At 43.0% G+C, this 20374-nt stretch overlaps 1 protein-coding gene across 7 annotated transcripts in view; it reads right to left on the bottom strand.

The window, feature by feature from the left end:
* Positions 1-419: 419 nt before the first annotated feature.
* Positions 420-20374, bottom strand: part of LOC147028120 (solute carrier family 2, facilitated glucose transporter member 1-like) — a 120522-nt gene continuing 100567 nt past the window's right edge. For all 7 annotated transcript variants that reach the window (XM_085878214.1, XM_085878215.1, XM_085878210.1 and 4 more), the window contains exons 10-12: positions 17181-17384; positions 14404-14598; positions 420-811 (exon numbers count right to left, since the gene is read on the bottom strand). In XM_085878214.1, the coding sequence (XP_085734340.1) occupies positions 806-811; positions 14404-14598; positions 17181-17384 (405 nt within the window). In that variant the 3' untranslated portion in view covers positions 420-805. The remainder of the gene's footprint in view (positions 812-14403; positions 14599-17180; positions 17385-20374) is intronic.

Below are 20374 nucleotides of genomic sequence, written 5' to 3'. Positions count from 1 at the left end.
AAATGCTTCATTTTAAGTGGTAAATAAACATTCCAGCATCAAAAACGAGCATTTTATGAGCAAATCTTCTTTCTCTACCCCTAAAATCAGATTTTTGGGAAATCGAATTTTGACAGAAAAAGGGTGAAAAAGGACCATTTTTGGGACAAAAATTGATGTCATCCTTCCTGGTCATATGCCCCAACCCATTTCCTAACCAACTATGGTGGATGACATTTTCTACCTCTCGATGATTTTTAAATCCTGTTCTAGGCCACTTTTTAATTTCTACCTCTCTACTAAAAATAGAAGACCGAGGATGTGTTTCACACAAAGACACAGAGCAGAGATTTAAAGGTTAACGATACCATGAAACTGGTGCAAGACAATGAGATGGAAACGTTGTATGGCCACTGATGATGTGAAGGACTTGATTCAAATTTGAAAAGAAGACTATATTTTATTACAAATACAAATCACAATGTCACAATGCAGTCTTGGTCGCAAAGCTCAATCTTAAAATCAGTTTATGTGTTTCCTTTTGTCAACTTAATGCACACGTTTTGATGCTTGACAATATAAAACCTTAGAGTAACATCAACGCATTGTAAATGCATAATGTTTACTCTTTTATGCTAATTAACAAATTGGTCAACCTGAAGAATTAAAAGTGAACAAAATTGCAAATATAAAACTTAAACTTTGACAGATGCATGTGTTGTCGTATTTAAATCCTCGATGCACTTTCTTCATTTCAGCACCGACCTTGAAAATGGATGGTGTTGCTGGGATGTTTGACTCACGCAGAAATTGCTACATGGCACTTTCACACCTGCAAGAGCACAGATAAACATAAAATGCTGTAAGTCAATACTATCGCCATTAAGTAATAATATAAAGACAGTGCCAGAAACCCATGCACATGTTTGAAGTCATCTAGGAATGTGTAGACATGTGATGTTACTTGAATAATGGTCGACAACATGACCCTTCATTTCCTACATCACATTATTTATTTATGGCTCCATTTCTGTGAATGGTGATTGGAAAATACTGTGACCACAGATCATTGGCATAACAGACTGTCTGCCTTTTATTTCCCACGAGATGACCCGTGAACCCGTTGGGTTCCCGTTGTGACCGCGGTTGATGAAAAAAATCATTTCAAGAAAAAAAAAAAGATAGCTCCAGCGAATTATACTGCTGAGGTTGTTTGCATTGATCAAATTCTTCCGAAGAGTACTTGACTGAATCGGGAATTGATTTTTTAAATAAATTTTTTTTATTGCCCGATTTCAATGAAACTTGATACTGCACACCGCAGGCAAATGGTGAGTAAGGTGGCCCTAAAATGTTTGCGCTCTCGTGTTCCATTTTGGCTGTATTTCAGGAACATACATACATACATACATACAAGATGAGAGTTTTAGAGATATATATATATATATATATATATATATATATATATATATATATATATATATATATATATATATAACACCGGGGAACAAAGTTTTTGTTGCATTGATACCAGCACTTGATCTTACCTAATTTGAGTATGCTGGATTCAAATCTGAAGTTAGTTTCTCTCTGTAAGCTCGAGATTTTTTGCAATCCACCATTATCAACATTTATTTGGTAAGTTACAATTTGTATTAAAAGCAAAATTATATTAAACATATATTTTGCAATTCAACATTTTCAACATTTATTTGGTAAGTTCCACTTTGAATTAAAACAAATTTAAATTAACATATATTTCGACATAAAGATGATAGGTGATTCAGAACAAATGATAAGGATGGAATGCAAAGTTCAAATAGGTCCTATTCAGGCAAGAATTTGCACTTATAACTCTTGCGTTTGTGGACTTCCACAAGGCAATCTCGTTTGATGCTCCAGCAGTAGTCTGCCATTATATTTTTGTCCCATCGCCCTTGGTAGCGCTCTTCCATCGTCATGAGGTCCTGCTGGAAGCGCTCTCCCTTTTCCTCACTTACAGCCCCAAGGTTCTCAGGGAATTGATCAAGGTGACTTCAGGAAATCGAGCTTGACACTCATGTTGCACCCAAGATCGCATAAAGCCAACAGCATTCGAGAAACCAGAAGCTCATAGTTATCTGCCTTTTTGTTACCAAGAAAGTTTTGTATAACTGTGACGAAAGACAGCCACGCTGTCTTCTCCTTGTCATTCATCTTCCTTACAAATCCCTCATCACGTACAAGGTCACGAATTTGAGGTCAATGGAACACACCTGCTTTGATCTTCTCGAAAGACAAAGCAGGAAAAGCAGAAACTATATGTTGAAAACATTCACCATCAGTAATCAATGCCTTCACGAACTGTTTCATCAAGCCGAGCTTGATATGGAGTGGGGGGAAAATGATCTTCTCTCGGCTGACGATTGGGTCATTCACAATGTTTGGCATGCCTGCTTCCAGAGTTTCACGGATGGGCCACTCCTTCTGGATCCAGTGTTTCTCTCGAGCTTGGCTGTCCCACATGCAGAGATGGCATGGAAACTTTGTGAAGCCTTTCTGTTGACCAAGGAGAACGTTGACCATTTTCAGGTCCACACAAATGATCCAGTTGTGCTCGTGATATTTGAGTAAGTCAATGACCATTTTTAGGTCATTATGTTCTTCTTACAAATGCACCGAGTGATCAACTGGAACTGCTCCATAAACATTGCCATTGTGCAAGAGAATGCACTTGATGCTGCACTTAGAGGTATCCAGAAATAATCACCATTCTGTTGGATTATACAAAGTAACACCTAATTGCCCGAGAAGACCTGGGATATCGTGGCAGTAAACAAACTGCTTGTCTTCTGAGAAAAAGGCGACAAAGATCTGGTCCCGCTTTCAGAAATATGAAACATTTGCAGAGTGGTCAAGTATATTTTTCTTGCAGCCTGGAGGCCAATACCTCAGCTGCTCTCTTGGAGAGCCCCACATCACACACTAAGTCATTCAATTCCGGTTGGCTAAACTGCTGAGGGGCTGATGACTGTTCGTTTGGTATCAGATGAGGAGGCTTCGGATTCTGAAACCATTTCTTGAAGCCCATAATCACGACCCTCATGCTCTTGCTGATCATGTTCACTGCCATCATCTTCAGATAAGACAAAACCATTAAAGACTGGAACGGGGAGTTCCTCAGAGTGCAGAGTAGGTCGAATTGCTGAGGGAATACAGGGATAGGAGATCTTTTGTCGGTTTTTCGTGCCGACACCCTTTGTGTTGACCAGGCAAAAATAGCAGTCAGTTACGTGGTCCTTGGGTTCTCGCCAAACCATGGGAACTCCAAAAGGCAGACCCTTTCGTTTTCCTTTTGTCCAGTCACGAAGAATTTCCTCACAATTATGACATACAATATGCGGAGTCCATTTCTTGTTTTGGGCGCCAAGGGGAACATCAAAATAGGCTTTATAGGCACGCCTTACAAACGATGTTATATTGCGCTTTTGACGAAGTAGTGTGTAGCAGCCACATACATGACAGAATGCATCAGGATTATTTACACATTTATGTCTTATTGAAGAAGCCATTATCAGATCTGAAACAAAGAAAAACATAAAGTTAAAGAATATATATCAATAAAGATAAATAAATATCAATAAAGATAAAGAAAATTGATGTCAAATAAATCGTGAGCAAATCGTTAGCAGCAAAATGAGTATGGTCTATAGTTATTTAGCAGTTTAGGCATCGTATATTTCCACTAAAGTCCGAAATCGCACCCCGAATTCTCAAGATATCCCTAGTGCAAATAGCAATGCGTGTCCTTTTTTGCGAAAATCGCAAGTTTCAAATTGCATGAAAACGAGAGCATGCAGAGGAAAACAGATTTCAGATTTGAAATCAGCGTTGAAAAAAATATCTAGAATAAGTTGAAAAATCTCATGCAACAGATAATAAGAAAAAATTTGTTGCTCAGTGTAATGCTCCAAGCACATCCAATTTCCAGAGCTTTATCAGTATCATGCCATTCAGGTCTATCAGAGGAGGGAGTAACTCCCTCCTCCACATACCGGAGGAAGGAGTAACCAGGGAGAGAAACTAAGGAGTCAGGGACGTATTGAAGGAGGAAAGTTTGTTAGTGGCAACCTGAATGGAGAGATCAGTCGGGTTAGAGTGAAAGCCCCAGATGTTTGAGGTCCACACTGTTAAGGAAGAGGGAGGGGATGAAGCTTTGGGTGCAAGGGAGGGGAGGTTGGGGGAGGTAGTGAAAGTTGTTGATAGTTGATGACAGATTGTAGAAGAGCTAGGGGAGAGGGTCAGATGAGGAGGATGACAAAGGGCAAAGGTGGTGAAGGGATGAGTAGCAGTGGGGAGTATTAAGAGGAGGAGCAAAGGGAAGTGGGAGATTGGAGGAGGTGGAGGAATGAGCTGGAAGAGAGAGAGAGGTTGGGGGAAGGAGGCAGCTTTGTAAATGTGAAGGGGGGAAACTTTGAGAAGGGGGAGGGAGGAGCGAGATTTGAAAGAGAGGAGTGAGGCAAGAGAATTGAGGGAGAAGGGTGAAGGGGAAGAACTGAGGGAGAAAGGTGTGGGGGAGCTTGGGGGAGGGGGAGGAAGAGAGTGAAGTTTGCTTTGAAGAGGGAGGAGGCAGTTGATTTGTGAGGAGGGGGTGAGAGGGGATATGAGAGCAGGCATGGCCATGGGGAAGGAGGGAGAAGGGAGGGATGGATTTGAGGGGGTGGGAAGAGGGGGACATGTGATGAGAGGAAAGAGAGAGAGCGTGTTAGAGATATTGAGCAGTGTTCTGAAAGAGTGTGAGACATTTGAAAACCGTATAGTTTGGGATAACAGAGGGGGAACCGTTAGTAGGGCAGAGGACAGTGGAGAGATGCTAGGATGGGGAGCAAGATGGGAGTGGTAGGAGAGGGTATAACAGGGAAGGAGTTTGGAAGAGTTGATTTAAAGAGGTTGGATGAATTTGCACTGAAGTTGGAGAGAAAAAAGAACGACTGATAATGGACGACAAACAAGTATTGCATTGCAAAAAGGGATTAAAAAAATTTGTAGGCCAGAGTTTCGTTTAAATACTTTGGAAAATGGATGGAGTGTAGAAAAATTGACAGAGTGGAGAAAGGAAGCATTGTAACAGATGGAATTTTTAGACACAGGATGAAAGAAAGGTCAAATTGAAGACAAGATTCTGAAGAAGAACTGGGTGAAGAGGGGAAGTTCAAGCATTGCAAGAGACCATTTTTTTGTTTGTTTTGTTTTTTAAGATCAAGGAATAGAGAGGAAGAGGAAAGGAAGTTGGAAGAAAAGGTCGTGAAGGTGTGTGGCAAAAACCTTCACAATCAGAGTGGGATCAGCAGGGAAGAGGGCGGAGAAGGAAATACAAGAGTCAGTACAGGAAGTCACGTGGTTGTGTGGGGTATAAGGTGAGAAGGAAAAAGGTTTTTTTGTTGTTGTTGCATTTATATATTTTAAGAAATGAAACAGAGGGTATAATTGGGAGGGATAGAAGGAGGGTGGAGGGAAAAGTGGTGAAAATAAAAACTGATGGTAATAAGGAGAGAATACAAATAAACAGGATCATGCACGTGGATGGGAAGACAGTTCAAACTGAGTGAAGAGGGTCCAGACCTGGACAGCGGCGCAAGGGGAAAGGAGGAGCGCTGAGTGGGTGGGATGCCAGACCGATAACACTGAACAACAAATTTCAAAAAATTTTTTTTACTGGAGATGTGTAAAGTGATTAAGACTAATTTGGGTACGCTGATTTCAAAAATCAACCGTTTTGCTGTATCACGTCAGGATTTTCAGGAACAGAAATATTCCCATTGCCTAGAAGTCAGGATTTCAATGAAATTTACATATGTCTTTAACATGTCTATTTCGTACAATTGTTGTTAACTTGTGTTATATTTCTTTCTTTCAGATAAAGATGAGTAGGCGTTCCTGTACCAATCATCCTGACAACTTCTGTTATGTCTGTGGTCGGTATACCAAAAAGATCAACAGCGAAGTATATCTACAGCAGTGAAAATGAAGGCCGCCTACTTTCACTACTTCGGGTGTAAGGTGGGGGACCAAGAACAGAGCTGGGCACCACACATCTGCTGCACAAGCTGTCACACAACCTTGACTCAGTGGTTGGTGGGCAAGCGCGCGAGCATGCCATTTGCGGTGCCCATGATATGGCGTGAGCCGCAGAATCATGATGATGATTGTTATTTCTGCTGCACAAGCATCGCCGGCTTCAACAAGAAGACTAAAGGTCACATCAAGTTCGCTGACTGCGTCTCTGCTCGTAAACCTGTGCCTCATGATGACGAGAACCCGTTCCAACACCTCCAGCTGATCAGAACATAGCTGTAAGCAGTGGTGAAGAGGATGGTGATGATGAACCTTTTGAATCCGACACTCAAGAATCACACCTTCTGAACCAGGGAGACTTAAATGATCTTGTAAGAGATCTCTCGCTGTCAAAGGCGAAGGCAGAGCTGCTTGGATCAAGGCTGCAGCAGTGGAATCTACTTGAACCTAACACCAAGATATCCTTGTTCAGAGCACGTCACAGAGACATGGCTGAGTTCTTTGAGATGGAAGACACGATGACATTCTGCAGTGACATCAACGGTCTGTTGAAAGAACTTGGGTGTGATCACGATCCTGCAGACTGGCGCCTCTTCATCGACTCGGGGAAGAACAGCTTGAAGGCTGTTTTGCTCCACAATGGCAACGAGAAACCATCAGTCCCACTGGCTCACGCGTTCGGCATGACAGAGACCTATGAGACTCTGCGGCAGCTGCTTGATTCCATCAAGTACAATGACTTCAACTGGCACATCTGCGGAGACTTGAAAGTGGTGGCGCTGTTGTTAGGGCTGCAGTCAGGCTACACGAAATACATGTGCTTCCTTTGTCTCTGGGATAGCAGAGACGACAAGAATCACTGGACGAAGAAAGATTGGGAAGAGCGAAAGAGCATGTACCTGGTCGACACAACGTGAAGCATGTCGCCCTTGTCGACCCAGCCAAGGTTTTCCTTCCACCACTCCACATAAAGCTCGGCTTGATGAAAAGTTTTGCACGGGCAATGGATCTGAATGGGCGTGGGTTTTTATACCTCAAGGAAAAGTTTGGCAACACCTTGTCGGAGGCCAAGATCAAGGCTGGTGTCTTTGTTGGACCGCAAATCCGACAGATTATGAAGGACGAAACTTTTCCGACAACTCTAAACCCCAAAGAGCTGGCAGCGTGAGGAGCTTCAAAGCTGTGACGGACAACTTCTTGGGGAACGAGCGCGCGGACAACTATGAAGAAATAGTGCAGCAGCTGCTGGAGTCCTTCAGGAAACTTGGCTCCAGGATGTCCCTGAAAATACATTTCCTACACCAGCACCTGAACTTCTTCCCTGACAACTTGGGAGCAGTCTCGGACGAGCACGGCGAGCGATTCCACCAAGAGATTTCACTCATGGAGACGCGTTACCAAGGGCGGCACAACCCGAACATGATGGGCGATTTCTGCTGGTTCCTGCATCGTGAAACTGACACAGAGCAGCACAAACGCAAAGCCAAATGCCTAAAGCATTTTTAATTACATTCTAGTGGAGTTTTCTGTAATTTCTATAATTTTGAAGCATTCATGATGAAATAAATGAATAAATGAATTTTTGTAAATTTCATTGAAATCCTGACTTCTAGGCAATGGGAATATTTCTGTTACTGAAAATCCTGACGTGATACCGCAAAACGGTTATGATTTTTGAAATCAGCGTACCCAAATTAGTCTAAATCACTTTACACATCTCCAGTAAAAAATTTTTGTTGTTCAGTGTAATAGACTCAATAGACACATGTACACACTTTCTCACATGCCACTTTAAGCTGTCTTCTCACACATTCTGTCTTTCCCATCTTCTGTCTTGTCTGCTGTGGACACACAAAAGCTATAAAAGCAAATGCAGATATGCACCTCTTCACTCCTCTTCTGTGTCGCACCTCATTTTACAACTCCTCACTCACACACCATAGACACCCCCAGTTTTCATCCCTGCACCCTGCTCGCCCCTCCCCCTGCCCAAGTGACTAGGTTTGTGTTGGTCCATCGGCCACGTCCGGTACAAAGAGGTTGTCCACACCTCAAACAAACTCTCTCTTTCTTTGCTCTCCAATTCCCTCCGGTGTGTGTTTGTGATGGTTCCTGTAGTAATGTTTGCATTTGTATCGGGTTAGTTCTGTGCAGTGTCTACCTTTGTGAACAATTGCATTTATTTTGCCGCATCCCATAAATCCTCACTTTCACCTGCTGTACACATTGCTTATGGTAAAACCTTTTATTATTGTGCCACATGACCTTTCCTCGCCCTCTCCTTAATAATAAATTGCTTGTATTATAAATGTCCCCAGATCATTCTGTCTTTTCCTCCATTTGTACAGCATTGTCTGCACGTTGTTAGCCAGGAAGTTACATCCCACTCATTGGCTATTAGCCGGAGCGTACTTGCCAGCTCCACTTGATACGGTAAGTTAACGCAAGTATGCATCGAGGGCATGTGACCGATCCTTGGTGCGGCCATCCACATGTAAGGTATCACGCGAGGTAGTGTAACCCTGCCAGATTGGCAGTACCAATTGGCATTCGTGGTTGCCTATTAACCTGACAGCACATGGAGTTATCTGTGCCTGGCAGCCTCAGGACCAGGTGTTGAGAAGGGACCCGAGTATTTCCCTTCATGGCAAGCCTCGAACCCTAGATCCGCAACTGTGTATATACAGTACATATGACATAAGAATGGGTTAATTGGAATTATACTGTCGCGTCAACAGCTCAACCAAAGTCGAGCTTGTCGCTGCGGGAGGTCACAATCCCACGATGTCCCGAGTGGCTCAATTGAGGTGGCGTTCCGAATTATTGGCAGACAGCACATGAGCGGGTCGTGAGGAGAGACACAAGAAACCTTAAGCTTTTAAACCCAACGGGTTTATTTCCCAAATCACAAAAATAAAAAGAACCAGGGAGGATTTAATCGTGACGGAGGAGACAAAGGCGGGTTGTGGTGAGCAAGAATTCGAAAATACAGAATCGATAATAAATAATTATTTACAAATAGGTAAGAGAATCTAAAGCAACTAGGCACCACACTCCAGACTCAGACACAGATGGAAAGGGGAAAGGGGACAGAAAAGGGGACAAAACCAGGGGGACTCAGCTTTGAGGCAGTGGGGGCGAGCAGGTGATGAGGGATGAGAAGGCGAGCAGACGATGAGGCAAGCAGACAATCACAGGATGATGAGGGGATCAGCAGGAGATAACGAACATGCCCCAGTTGACGAACGGGCTCCAGACGACAATCAGAGCAGAAGCAGGCAGGTAGGATGACCTCGAAGAAAGCTCTCCACTCACTCTTTCTCCCCAGGCTTTTTACTCTCACCAACCCTTTCCCCACCTCAGATTAACTCTCTTCGTTTTCCTCACACCCACTCTTTCCTCAGCCGTCTCCAACGCTCGCACTCCCAACTCCTTCTCAAATCCTCTCCGTCCACAAACTGCAGATTTTGATTCCTCCCTCTCCTTCCTCTCGGCCAGGCCCCGACCCTTGGGAGGCGATCCACTGCTATGCCCTCACCTCTTTCGTGCCAAGCCTCCTGCCAACACCCCCCCCCCACAGTAGAGGTTTGCAGAGGTTTTACACACAATTCCCTTAACCATAATTCCTAATTAATTATTACCAATACCATCCCCTGTATGGTGTACAGGCAAACGAGACAATGCTTAAGCTGACGTTTCCCTGCTTGTACATCGAGATGGCTGTCGACTCACACATGGATCATGCGACTACGCTTTCGATTCCTATCTGTCCTATTGTAATATCTAACGTGGGAAGGAACATGGGAACCATGTCCAACTTCGACGTTTCTGTGTGAATCCAGGAACCCGATCCAATCCGGACGTGAACCCAGCCATGTTCGTTCCCCGGAAACACAAAAACATATGGAAAATAGACAAATAAAAACCATAAAATAATAAGAGAAATGAGAGACATGTCTTCTTCTTCTTCCTCTTCTTCTTCTTCCTCTTCTTCTTCTTCTTCTTCTTCTTCTTCTTCTTCCGGCTGCTCCCGTTTGGGGTCGCCACAGCGGATCATCCATATGATCATCCGTATGATCCACATAATGATTTGGCACAGGTTTTACGCCAGATGCCCATCCTGACGCAACCCTGGTCGCCTCTTATGACACAGGGATAAAGAAATGAGAGACATGTAAAGAATGAAATTACAAAAGTGATGAGAGGGGTAACAAGGAAGTACTGAACACTCAGACTCTGGCTTTCCTAATCGAGGATGTGACAGCTAATAACACAATATAGTAAGTAACTGAATACCCAATATTAATTTATCCCCTTTCCTTGGACTTTTGTTACACGACAGCATTCTCTTCCTGAGAGATGGATTTGACTGTCACTCCACTATATAGGAAGAAAGTGATTGTGTCGGACTATCTGTCATCCCTCAGACCGGCAAGCTGCAGCTTCTTTGCTCTCTGCAGATCTGGATAAAATCATAAACTGGTCCAAAACGTGGGACATGTCTTTCCATCCTGTCAAATCTCACACTCTCACTATGTCTCTCTGAAAGGACCATTTTGAACCCCCCCCCCCCCCCCAATCTACTTTCTCAACAATCCTCTGGAAGAAGTCCTTTCATTCAAGCTTCTGGGTCTCACTATCTGCCATGATCTTTCCTGGGAAAGCCACATTTCCAACATGGCCTCCAAAGCCAGTCACCAACTGGGTATCCTCCGTCGTGCAAAGTCCTTCCTCGGCCCACCGGAGCTTCTGACCAAATACAAAGCTTTCATCCACAGCCTGAAGAAGTACTGCTCTCCCCTCTGGGCTGGTGGTGCTCCTGCCTCTCACCTTTCTCGGCTTCACGCTGTGGAAACCAAGGCATTTCGGATCATTGGTATCTCCCCGGTGAGGCTGAGTCTTTGGGCCTCTCGCTCTTTCACCGCAGACAGGTAAGTGGTCTTTCTGTCTTCGACAGTCTCCTCTCTGGTCTCACACCCCCCCTCCCCCCGATCTGTCTGCAATATGTCCCCACCACACTTCTGCAGGGCACTCAAGGTCCGCCAACAACCCCCTTCTGGAAAAACCTCCAAAATCACGAATCACTGCTCAACCTTCACTCTTAAATTCCTCTTTTTTTCTGCCTTTGGAATAAACCCCCACACTATGTTCAATCCCATCCTTTGCTCCAGGCCTTCAAAACAGCTGTTCACCACCACCTCTTATCTTCTCTCATCCAAAACCTCGATCTTTTCGACCCCCATTAATCCACCCCAAACCCACCTCCTTCAAATTCCCTGCTTTCCTTCCTGAAAGTCCCTGTAGTGTCCATCTTGTATATCCCGTGTTCCCCACCTCATCCTTCTCCCTTCTACAGATCTCCCAATGTCTGTTCCCCACTGTTTTGTCCTTCCCTCTCCCGCCCCTCATCTCATGCCCCCCTTGCTGTGTGTTGTGTGTTAGCTCTCATACGAGCCTCGACAATGTATACAAAAACAACAAAAAAAGAACACAAAGGAAATGCCCACTTCCTGACAAAAATAATAATAATAATAATAATAATAATAATAATAATAATAAAAAATCTAGCCTATGCTAATACCAAAATAAACAAGTGTTGTGGGAGATGCATTTGTTTGTCCATTCTATTGCAATGACCATATTCTCTCACACATCCATCACTTTGCACATCACTTAACTGAGTGGAATTCCACAATCAAATGTTTATAATGATACAGACGTTGGGCACGATTTAACCAATTCATGTGAAATTTAAACAGAACAATGTAATCAGTGTCCCAGGGCAAAATGGTGCATAAAGTCCAAAGCAGGATTACAGCAAATATACAGAGTTCAAGATGGTTGAGAACACTGTAATGACAGATATCTCTTTTGCCAAGCAGAAAGGATGGCCAGCTTAATCTTCTACTTCAAGTGAGGTGTAATTTTTTTGAGGCAGGTGTGAGGCACATACCTGCTCTCTGGTGTACTCATAGGGAGGTTGATAGTCTGCAGGATCCTACCCTTATTTAAACTCCAATTTTAGAACTCAAGTGACCCTCACAGCAAAGGACGAACACACTGTTGGTGTGGACGAAAGATGAACCCAACCTAAACTAACAAATCAAAACTGTCATTATTACCGTTAACATTATTAATCTTCCTCATAATGACCACTCAAACCCCTGTTCAGCATGCTGGTCACTTCCCACTGGGATCTGAGACATAACATTCATTCATGGTTCCACTCACACCGATTAATTACTTCCAACACAAAGACTCCATTGATAAATGTGTGTAGCCCGACTTCAGACCTTCTTTATTCAGCCAACATAAGCTCTAGAAACCTGGGAAATCTTCAGTTCACCGCTTGAGGAAAGGAATGAATCTACAAATGTGTTTCTGGCTTCCTGGCTATCATCAGTGTGGAGTGATTCCTTCCAGGAAATTACCTGGCAGATTGTCCCATGAGGAAGTATGCACAATGTATTTGAGGTTTGCCACAAGGGGAAGCAGTTGGCTCCCTCCTGAACGCTCAGTCCTGAGGCCACTGAGCACAGATAACTCTGTGCACCGGCAGGTTGCTCAGCAACCACAAACGCCGATTGGTACTGCCAATCCTGGCAGGGTTACACTACTTTGCATGCTACCGTTTCTGGTGGATTGACCATTCCAAGCGAGTTTCATGCCGTCGATGCGTACTTGTGTTAACTTACCATATCAGGTGCAGCCGAGCAGAGCTGCCAAGTACTCACCGGCTAACAGAGCAAATTAGTGGGGCAGAACTTCCCGGTTAACCTGTGTGCTAATGACACTGGACGAATAGAGGAAAAGACAGAATGAGCTGGGTAGATTTGTAACTTTACCAATTTACTACAACCAGTGAAATGCAAATATTTACAAAAGGAAAATAAAAGACAGTGCAGGACTAACCTGATATAAGGAACTTACACATTCTTAACTTACACTAACATGACAGGCTCCATCAGACACACACCTGAGGAAATTAGACAGCAAAGAAAGAGAGAGGAAGTTTGAGGTGTTGGTGACCTCTCTGTTATCTTGCGTGGTCAACGGAACAATGCAACCCAGTCACTTAGGAAGGGGGGGGGGGAGGAAAGAAAACTGAAGGTGTTTAAGATGCGTGAGGAGGTGCAATGAGGTGTGATATGGTGCAGATGAGGTGGAGAGGAAGGTGTAAAGATGTGGGTCAGGGGGTTGGAAGTAGAGCAAAGAATATGTGAGAAGATAGAGTTAATGTGAGCAGAGAGAAATCTGTTAGTGTAATTGTTTATGCTATGTAAGACTGCTCGGTCTGGTATCCAGCTATCCGTTCCATTTAACGTTCCGCCCAGTGGACTCCATTCCGCTCCGCAACCGCAAGAACAAAAGGTGGACCAGATGCGAGAGAAGCAGGTGGGCCAGACGATAGAGCAGAAGAGAGAAGAAAATAAGGCAGGCCAGATCAGGGCTTCCTTTTGTACTTCCCCAGCGGGGGCGGCATGCTTGAGATATTTACTCTGTGCACTGATGGAGCAAGGGGTGTTTCCCCACGTCCTCATTGACACATAGACTTTAACCACTGTGTTGGCCCCACCCCGGTGTGGAATTTCTGCTGGAAATGGCCCCATTTGCTCCGCACTTGGCCACGTGATGGAGCTCCAAGAATAACAAGGGGTGATCGCATTCCTAGCTCATAAGCGCACCTCCTCGTCCCAACTGGTCCCAAAAGGCAGTGGTGGTCATTAATAACAACTGTGGTTGAGCGATGGTGTCACATAGCAGTTGTAGTGTGGCATACTCGTGACGGAGGTGGATGTCGAGATTGTGGCGTCAATGGTGAGTGTAGGCGAGCTTGGGTTGTGGGCTGATGTCGTGGGGAATTTCGGGAAGGCTTGTGGTGGTTGCAGGAATATTGCAACATTGGGGTCCGAGTACGGCAAAGGCCTGAGGTGAGCATTGGCTTGAGAATGGTGTGAGGTTTGAAGAGGAAATGGCCTGCGTATGCTAATGAGCTGCTTGCGTGCAGGCCTGCATGTGAAGTAAAGTAAAATACAATGGATCAGAGAACAAAGAATGGGATATATGACCTGCCTACAAGCCCTCAACACATTTTGTCCCATCAACCCATTAGACATAAGGGAAGGGCTATCTAATACGAGTACTAATGAAATAACTGCCTCAGGACTGCTATATGTTGTATGCCTTAGCCTTGGGTGAGGGCTGGCTTTGCAAAACCGCAACAATATTGTTCAAAAAAGGCAGCCACTGTTGGTTGGCTGTGCTTTATTCTGAATCTTTCAGAGTATCGTAAATAAACTCCAGAAGTTTCTGCAAATAAGTATATGTTGGCAAACGTTATTCATTTCAAACAAAATAAATGTTCCATACCTCTGAAGTAGCTTGCAATGCCTGAACCTCACCATCTTGCACAAGTTGAGCACCAGGTATCCTCATGAGCCGAAAACTTGCAGAAATTTCATTGAAAGATCGTCCTTTTGTCTCTGGCAATTTGTGATATGTAAAGATGGAGAAGAGAAGGAGAAGTACAGCAAAGATGATGAACACGTACGGTCCAATAAGCTCCTGAAATGTAAAATTTGGATTATAAATACATTACATTGCATTAGTGGGCCTTTTTGGCATTCTGTCAGTTTTTAACTGGTTTATGAGAAAGTTGAGAAGAGTTGTTTAAGCCATAACTATGTCAGTCAGTCAGTTATTCCTTCTGGCAATGGGTCCATGAACATTTTTTGTTTTTTTCCCCTACCCTCCAAGGCGGCTCAACGGATCGATCATGTTGAAACTCGGCATGATGATTCATGATATTTATGTGCAAAAACTACTGGAGCCGTTATTAAAATTTCCAGTCATGCGGTGAGATAATGAACTAATTAACTCAAAATGTGCTCTGTTTGTATGTCCATGACATATCACAATATTCCGTCATCTCATAAGATGTTTTTTTCTTGTTTAATTTGAACCTCTGAATTTAACTTCTTAATTGCCCTCACCAGAGGAGAGGGTATTGCATGTAGGTCCATTTGTCCACACAGAATGAGAGTAAGTGTAATATGGAATAGGCAAAGCCTAGAAGCGAACGTAGAATTCTTCTTACATTCGATGCTGCAATTTCTGGTTACTTCGGCCTGGATTCGGGATCAGCGATCAAATAATGTAAATCACGATTAAAAATTATTTTTTTGATGATGCGGGAGATATCTATTATAAAATTAGGGAGACTTAAAACTGCGAGAGTATTTATTCTCTAGTTTTGTTGTTAATTTTTTTAGTCATAAAGGTGTGATTGGGTATACTATATATATATATAAAATAAATTATTTGTGCATTTCTATAACCGTGATAACACTACTGCATATTACCTCAACATTACCTTCACAACAACTACACCGCCTAGAACAGGATGTCATCTGAAAAAAAAAAAAATTCCTCAACATTACCTTCACAACAACAACTACACCGCCTAGAACAGGATCTCATCTGAAAAAATAAATACGAGAAGCGAACGTAGAATTCTTCTTTCATTCGCTTCTGATTTTACCTACAACTTGTTCATAACTGTATACGAAATTTCCGGTTACTTCGGCCTGGATTCGGGATCAGCGATCAAATAATGTAAATCACGATTAAAAAATTTTTTTGATGATGCGGGAGATATCTTTATTAAAATCAGTGGAGGAAATATACGCCATGTCTGATATTTGGGTCTTTCATGTCTCCGACGATGCCTTTATCGCCTGGCATGCATCATTCCCCATGACAAAAACCGGAAGCAAATAAAAAAAAACCGGAAGCAAAAAAAAACCAGAAGCAAAAAAAAAACGGAAGCAAAAAGGGTCAGAGCCAACGACACGGATTCCAAATTGCCAGGGTATTGTGTTGTTGTTGTTGTTGTTTCCTATTCTCTCATGTTCACACGTTAAGTATGAAGCTCACTACGTTCGCTATTAATTACAGACTATTGAAAAACCTTAAGACCTCAAAGACTCCTAACACTCTGAGAAACCTAAGAGCCTCGAGAACCCTCGGACCCTTTAAGACCCCTAAGACCTCAGTGCTGGTGACGCTCGTGAGTCTGGCAGTTCACTCAGGCAAACTAGCAGGGACTGCAAGCAGCCAACACACTTCAGGACTGGTCTCCTATATCTACGGCCCCCAATATTAATTCAGTCTGGGAATTCTTCCAGACACCTGCTCTCCCTTACACACAGATTCATTCCATCTTGCCTTCAGTTATCTTACCCATCCACCCACCCTTGGTACACTGAATCCTATGGTGAGGCAGTTGCCTTAAAACTTGCATTTTCCTCCTGGAAGGTAAATCAGACCGAAGGCAACCTCAGATCATACCACAAAGCCGATAACAAGTGTATGTCTACTCTCAGGAGAGGCAGACCAGAAGCAGTGTTGAGTCAATGCCCAGTGTTGAATGACCAGAATCCAATCTGATGGTTAAAGATCATGCTGTTTGAAATTATCCGAAAGACTCAGCACATCAGCAGTAATGATGGATTCCATTTCTTTGATTGCAATAGAGTATAAGCAGCACAGCTACATCATCTGAAAATGATGCAACCAGCAGCCAGGTGCTGCACTGAAATGGATGCATGTACTGATCATATTGTTACCTCCGCCACCGAAGGTGAGCGGAGATTATGTTTTCACCCCTGTCTGTCTGTGAGCAGAATATCTCAAAAAATTATGGACGGATTCGGACGGAACTGGGTGGACATGTTGGGTGTGTGACAAGGACGAACTGATTCGATTTTGGTGAAGATCCAAATCCGGATACAAGAATTTTTTTTTCTTGTGATTCATCATTGAGAGATCAGGCGAAAAGCGATATACAGCATGACATTTCAAAAAGATGTGGACGGATGACAAAACTTGATGGATGAGTTGGGTAGGTTACAAGGACAAGCTGATTTTTATTTGGTTAAGGTCCAAATGCTAAACTGTTCAGCCTGGTGGAGGTATGCACTCTGAGTGCCGTTCTAGTTTCTAAAAGTTTTCCTGACACTGTTTCTCTACAAGAGTGAGGTTCACAGAAGAGCAAGAACTACATAAAACTATTAGTAACATCCCATTTCCTCATGAACACCAACATTTTCCATGCAAGAGCTGAGAAGGATCTCTTTAGTTTTTACCTCTATACGTGGGAAGTACATTCCCACCAAGAAGTTGAAGGTCCAGTTGGTGAAGCTAGCCAGGGCAAGTGCTGAAGACCTTGCTCCTTGGTTAAAGAGTTCAGCTACAAGGAACCACGGGATGGGACCTGGGCCTATTTCATACACGGCCACAAAGCCAAAGATGGCCACCATAGACACATAACCCATCCAGGGCAACTCTTGCTGTTCAGAGAGGGGGGAGGGGGGGAGAGAAAACAACCAATTACAACATTTAAGTTGGAAATTTCCATCTCACAAATATTATTATGGGACGAATATGCAATCCCCTTCTGCGGTTGGTGCTTTGTTCTTGTGTCACCTTATATGTGGTGCATCACATGTACCATGTATGTTACATGGAATGTGCTTGTATAGTGTATCTATATGGAGCATCTTAAGTTTCCTGGCTCGGGTCAGTGTGCTCCTTTTGCGATATAGCTTATTTGTAAAGCTCATTCTAACCACTCACTCACTCAATGATATTATAGCCTGGTGTTGGCTTAGCGGTTAGGGTGGTGGCTTGGGATCCTAGTCTGTTTCACACACTCACGCTTCCCTGCCTTTCCCATACAAAGAATATAGTTGAAGAGCGGCTGGTTCATACTCACAGTCTGCTTCAATGGTCTGTCTGTCTCAATGGAGCTGAGAGTCTGTGATAATCCACCTTTATATTATTCTGAGCGTCAAACATGAAAACCTGTTGGGACCCTTGAAAATCTTCACTGCAGAAAGAAACCTGAAAAAGCATAGCAGCAATCCTTCGCAGAGATAGACTTCATTGAATCACAGATGTAGCTGCTCAATAGCACACTCCTTGTATGCTTTTATTCATGAATGACAAAACTCTCTCTCTACTCGAGATGTCTCATTAATGCTTGGCATAAGCTTTTGTCCAGTCCAGTAAAATATATTTGTCCAGTGAGAATTGTTCTCAAATGCATATTTCTCCAGTATTCAGGAAAGACCTAGATTTTAGCATTCATATCTGATTCATACCAAAATTCATATCTGATGCTGTGGTCCAAAACCAAAATCCATATATTGTGGTCTATGTGAAGTCAGCTAAACACTTATATACCTGCTGACAATAAAATTAACATTTCTCACTGTGGGCCTTCTACATTTGGAGCATTATTGCATATGGGAAGAGCAAAAAAGAAAGAAAAGGAAAATAGAAAAAACGGTTTCTGACATACAGTGGTGGTAGCTTTTTTATTTTCTGAGTCACCTGCATCCAAAGCCAAGTAAACAATGCAGATTTGTCTCTGTTGATTGTTTATCACTTTTGTTTGCATCGATTGTTGTTTGTATTGTGTGTTCATTGCAATGTCTTTTGCATGCCTGTTTGGTTATTTTGATCTTCTGCATCAGCATTGACTGGTTCGGCCGATCCATTTTTCCCTTGACTCACACAACCAACCATTATTTGTTCCCTCTTCCCATCATCTCTCATCACCCCTTTTCCAACCCTTAACCTCTCTCTTCATACAAAAAAGAAAAAGCCCTCTTTCCCCATTGTTTTGATGGTTCCTTTTGTTATTTGCTGGCCAAATGCTCAGCACACTTAATTCCTCATTGACGAGCCTTCCGTACACTTTTCTTTCCTCACACTTTTGCGATATTCCTTTTTTTTTTCCATACTCCTTTAAATCCCCAGCCTCACTTTTGTCTTCCTTGACCAAAAAATAAAATCATTTATTACACACATTCTGAGCTCCTTCCTCAGAACATTAAATCCCAAAATTATTTATTATATCCTCTCATATCCCCCTTTAGGTTCACATTTGGCACATTTGTTTACTGGTTTTGCATCATACAAAGCTGCCCTTATTGTCACACTCAATTTTTCTGTTTGTCTATCTGCCAATTATTTTATATATCTTGAGAACGGATCATGACAGTGCCACCAAACTTAGCAGGCATAATGGGGGGGACATGAGGAGTGTCAGGAAAAGGGAAGGCGGAGATATTTGTAATGGTATGATTGTAATTAAATTTAGCAAACATAAAGGGAGATAATTGAATAGGGAGTAAAATATGTGGAGATGGTAATATAATGGGAGAGGGAAAAGTGGAGGGAGGGAGGGGGTGGAGGTTCTGCAGTCAAGTTAGGGGGTTCGATATCTATTTATTAACTAGCTTACTGTGGTCAAAAAGAAACAATTTGGCAATATGTCATCCAGAAGAGCCCAAGACAAGGGCAAAATCTGGATCGGCGACTCTGCTTTCATTTATTTGTGTTCATAAATCTCAGTCTTCAAATACCTGGGTGTTACAAGGATGCCATCATAGTTAGGAGGTGATATGTAGGCATAATTTGTGTGTTTGATGTCACTGTCATGTCAAATCTAGGGCCAGTGTTGCTCCTTTCATTTAATTTATTATTCCTGACTGCAAACCTCCAAACTGGTGATAAGCAGGACAGAGACTATGTTCATGTGGTTGACAAAGCTTGTAGCTAACAGATTGTGCATTTGCTGTGATGGGACTCGATTTGTGCCTTATTGCCTCATCAAGTCAGGGAGTTTAAATTTTATTGAAGCAGCTTAGTTTGATCACAAATAAATGATTTGGCAGTATGTCATCGTGATAAGCCCATAACAAGGGTGAAATCTGCATTGGTGGCTCTGCTTTCATTTATTTGTGACCATAAAGGCATAAATCTCAGTCTTCAAAGACCTGAGTGCCAGATGGACGTCATGGTATCCCAGTCTGGAGGTGGTGGGCGGAATAATTTATGTGAATGATATCACCAACATGTCATATCATATCTCGGGTCAGTGTGCTCCTTTTGCGATATAGCTTATTTGTAAAGCTCATTCTAACCACTCACTCAATGATATTATAGCCTGGTGTTGGCTTAGCGGTTAGGGTGGTGGCTTGGGATCCTAGGGTCCTGAGTTCGAGCTCTGTTGGGCACTGAATTAACACCAGGGGGTTGACTCAGCCTGTCATCCTTCTGAGGTCGGCAAAATGAGAATCAGTGTACTGGTAACAGGGGCACTGCATCAGTGGCACAGCTGTGCCCTTAACCAATGAAGCCACCAGCAGCCAAAATGGCAGCACACGATGGGAACTCACTGATATTAATGTTCGGTACCTCCTGAGTGATGTAGAAAGCTGAAACTCTACGTGCTGATACACGAGGAAAAAAATCACGGAACCATTGGAAA

This window comes from Eptatretus burgeri, chromosome 4, assembly GCF_056783735.1.
Source record: "Eptatretus burgeri isolate ZD-2024b chromosome 4, Ebu_testis_v1, whole genome shotgun sequence".
NCBI lineage: Eukaryota > Metazoa > Chordata > Myxini > Myxiniformes > Myxinidae > Eptatretus > Eptatretus burgeri.
Note: the sequence above shows the minus strand (reverse complement) of the source record. Positions and strands in the feature narration are given on the sequence as shown.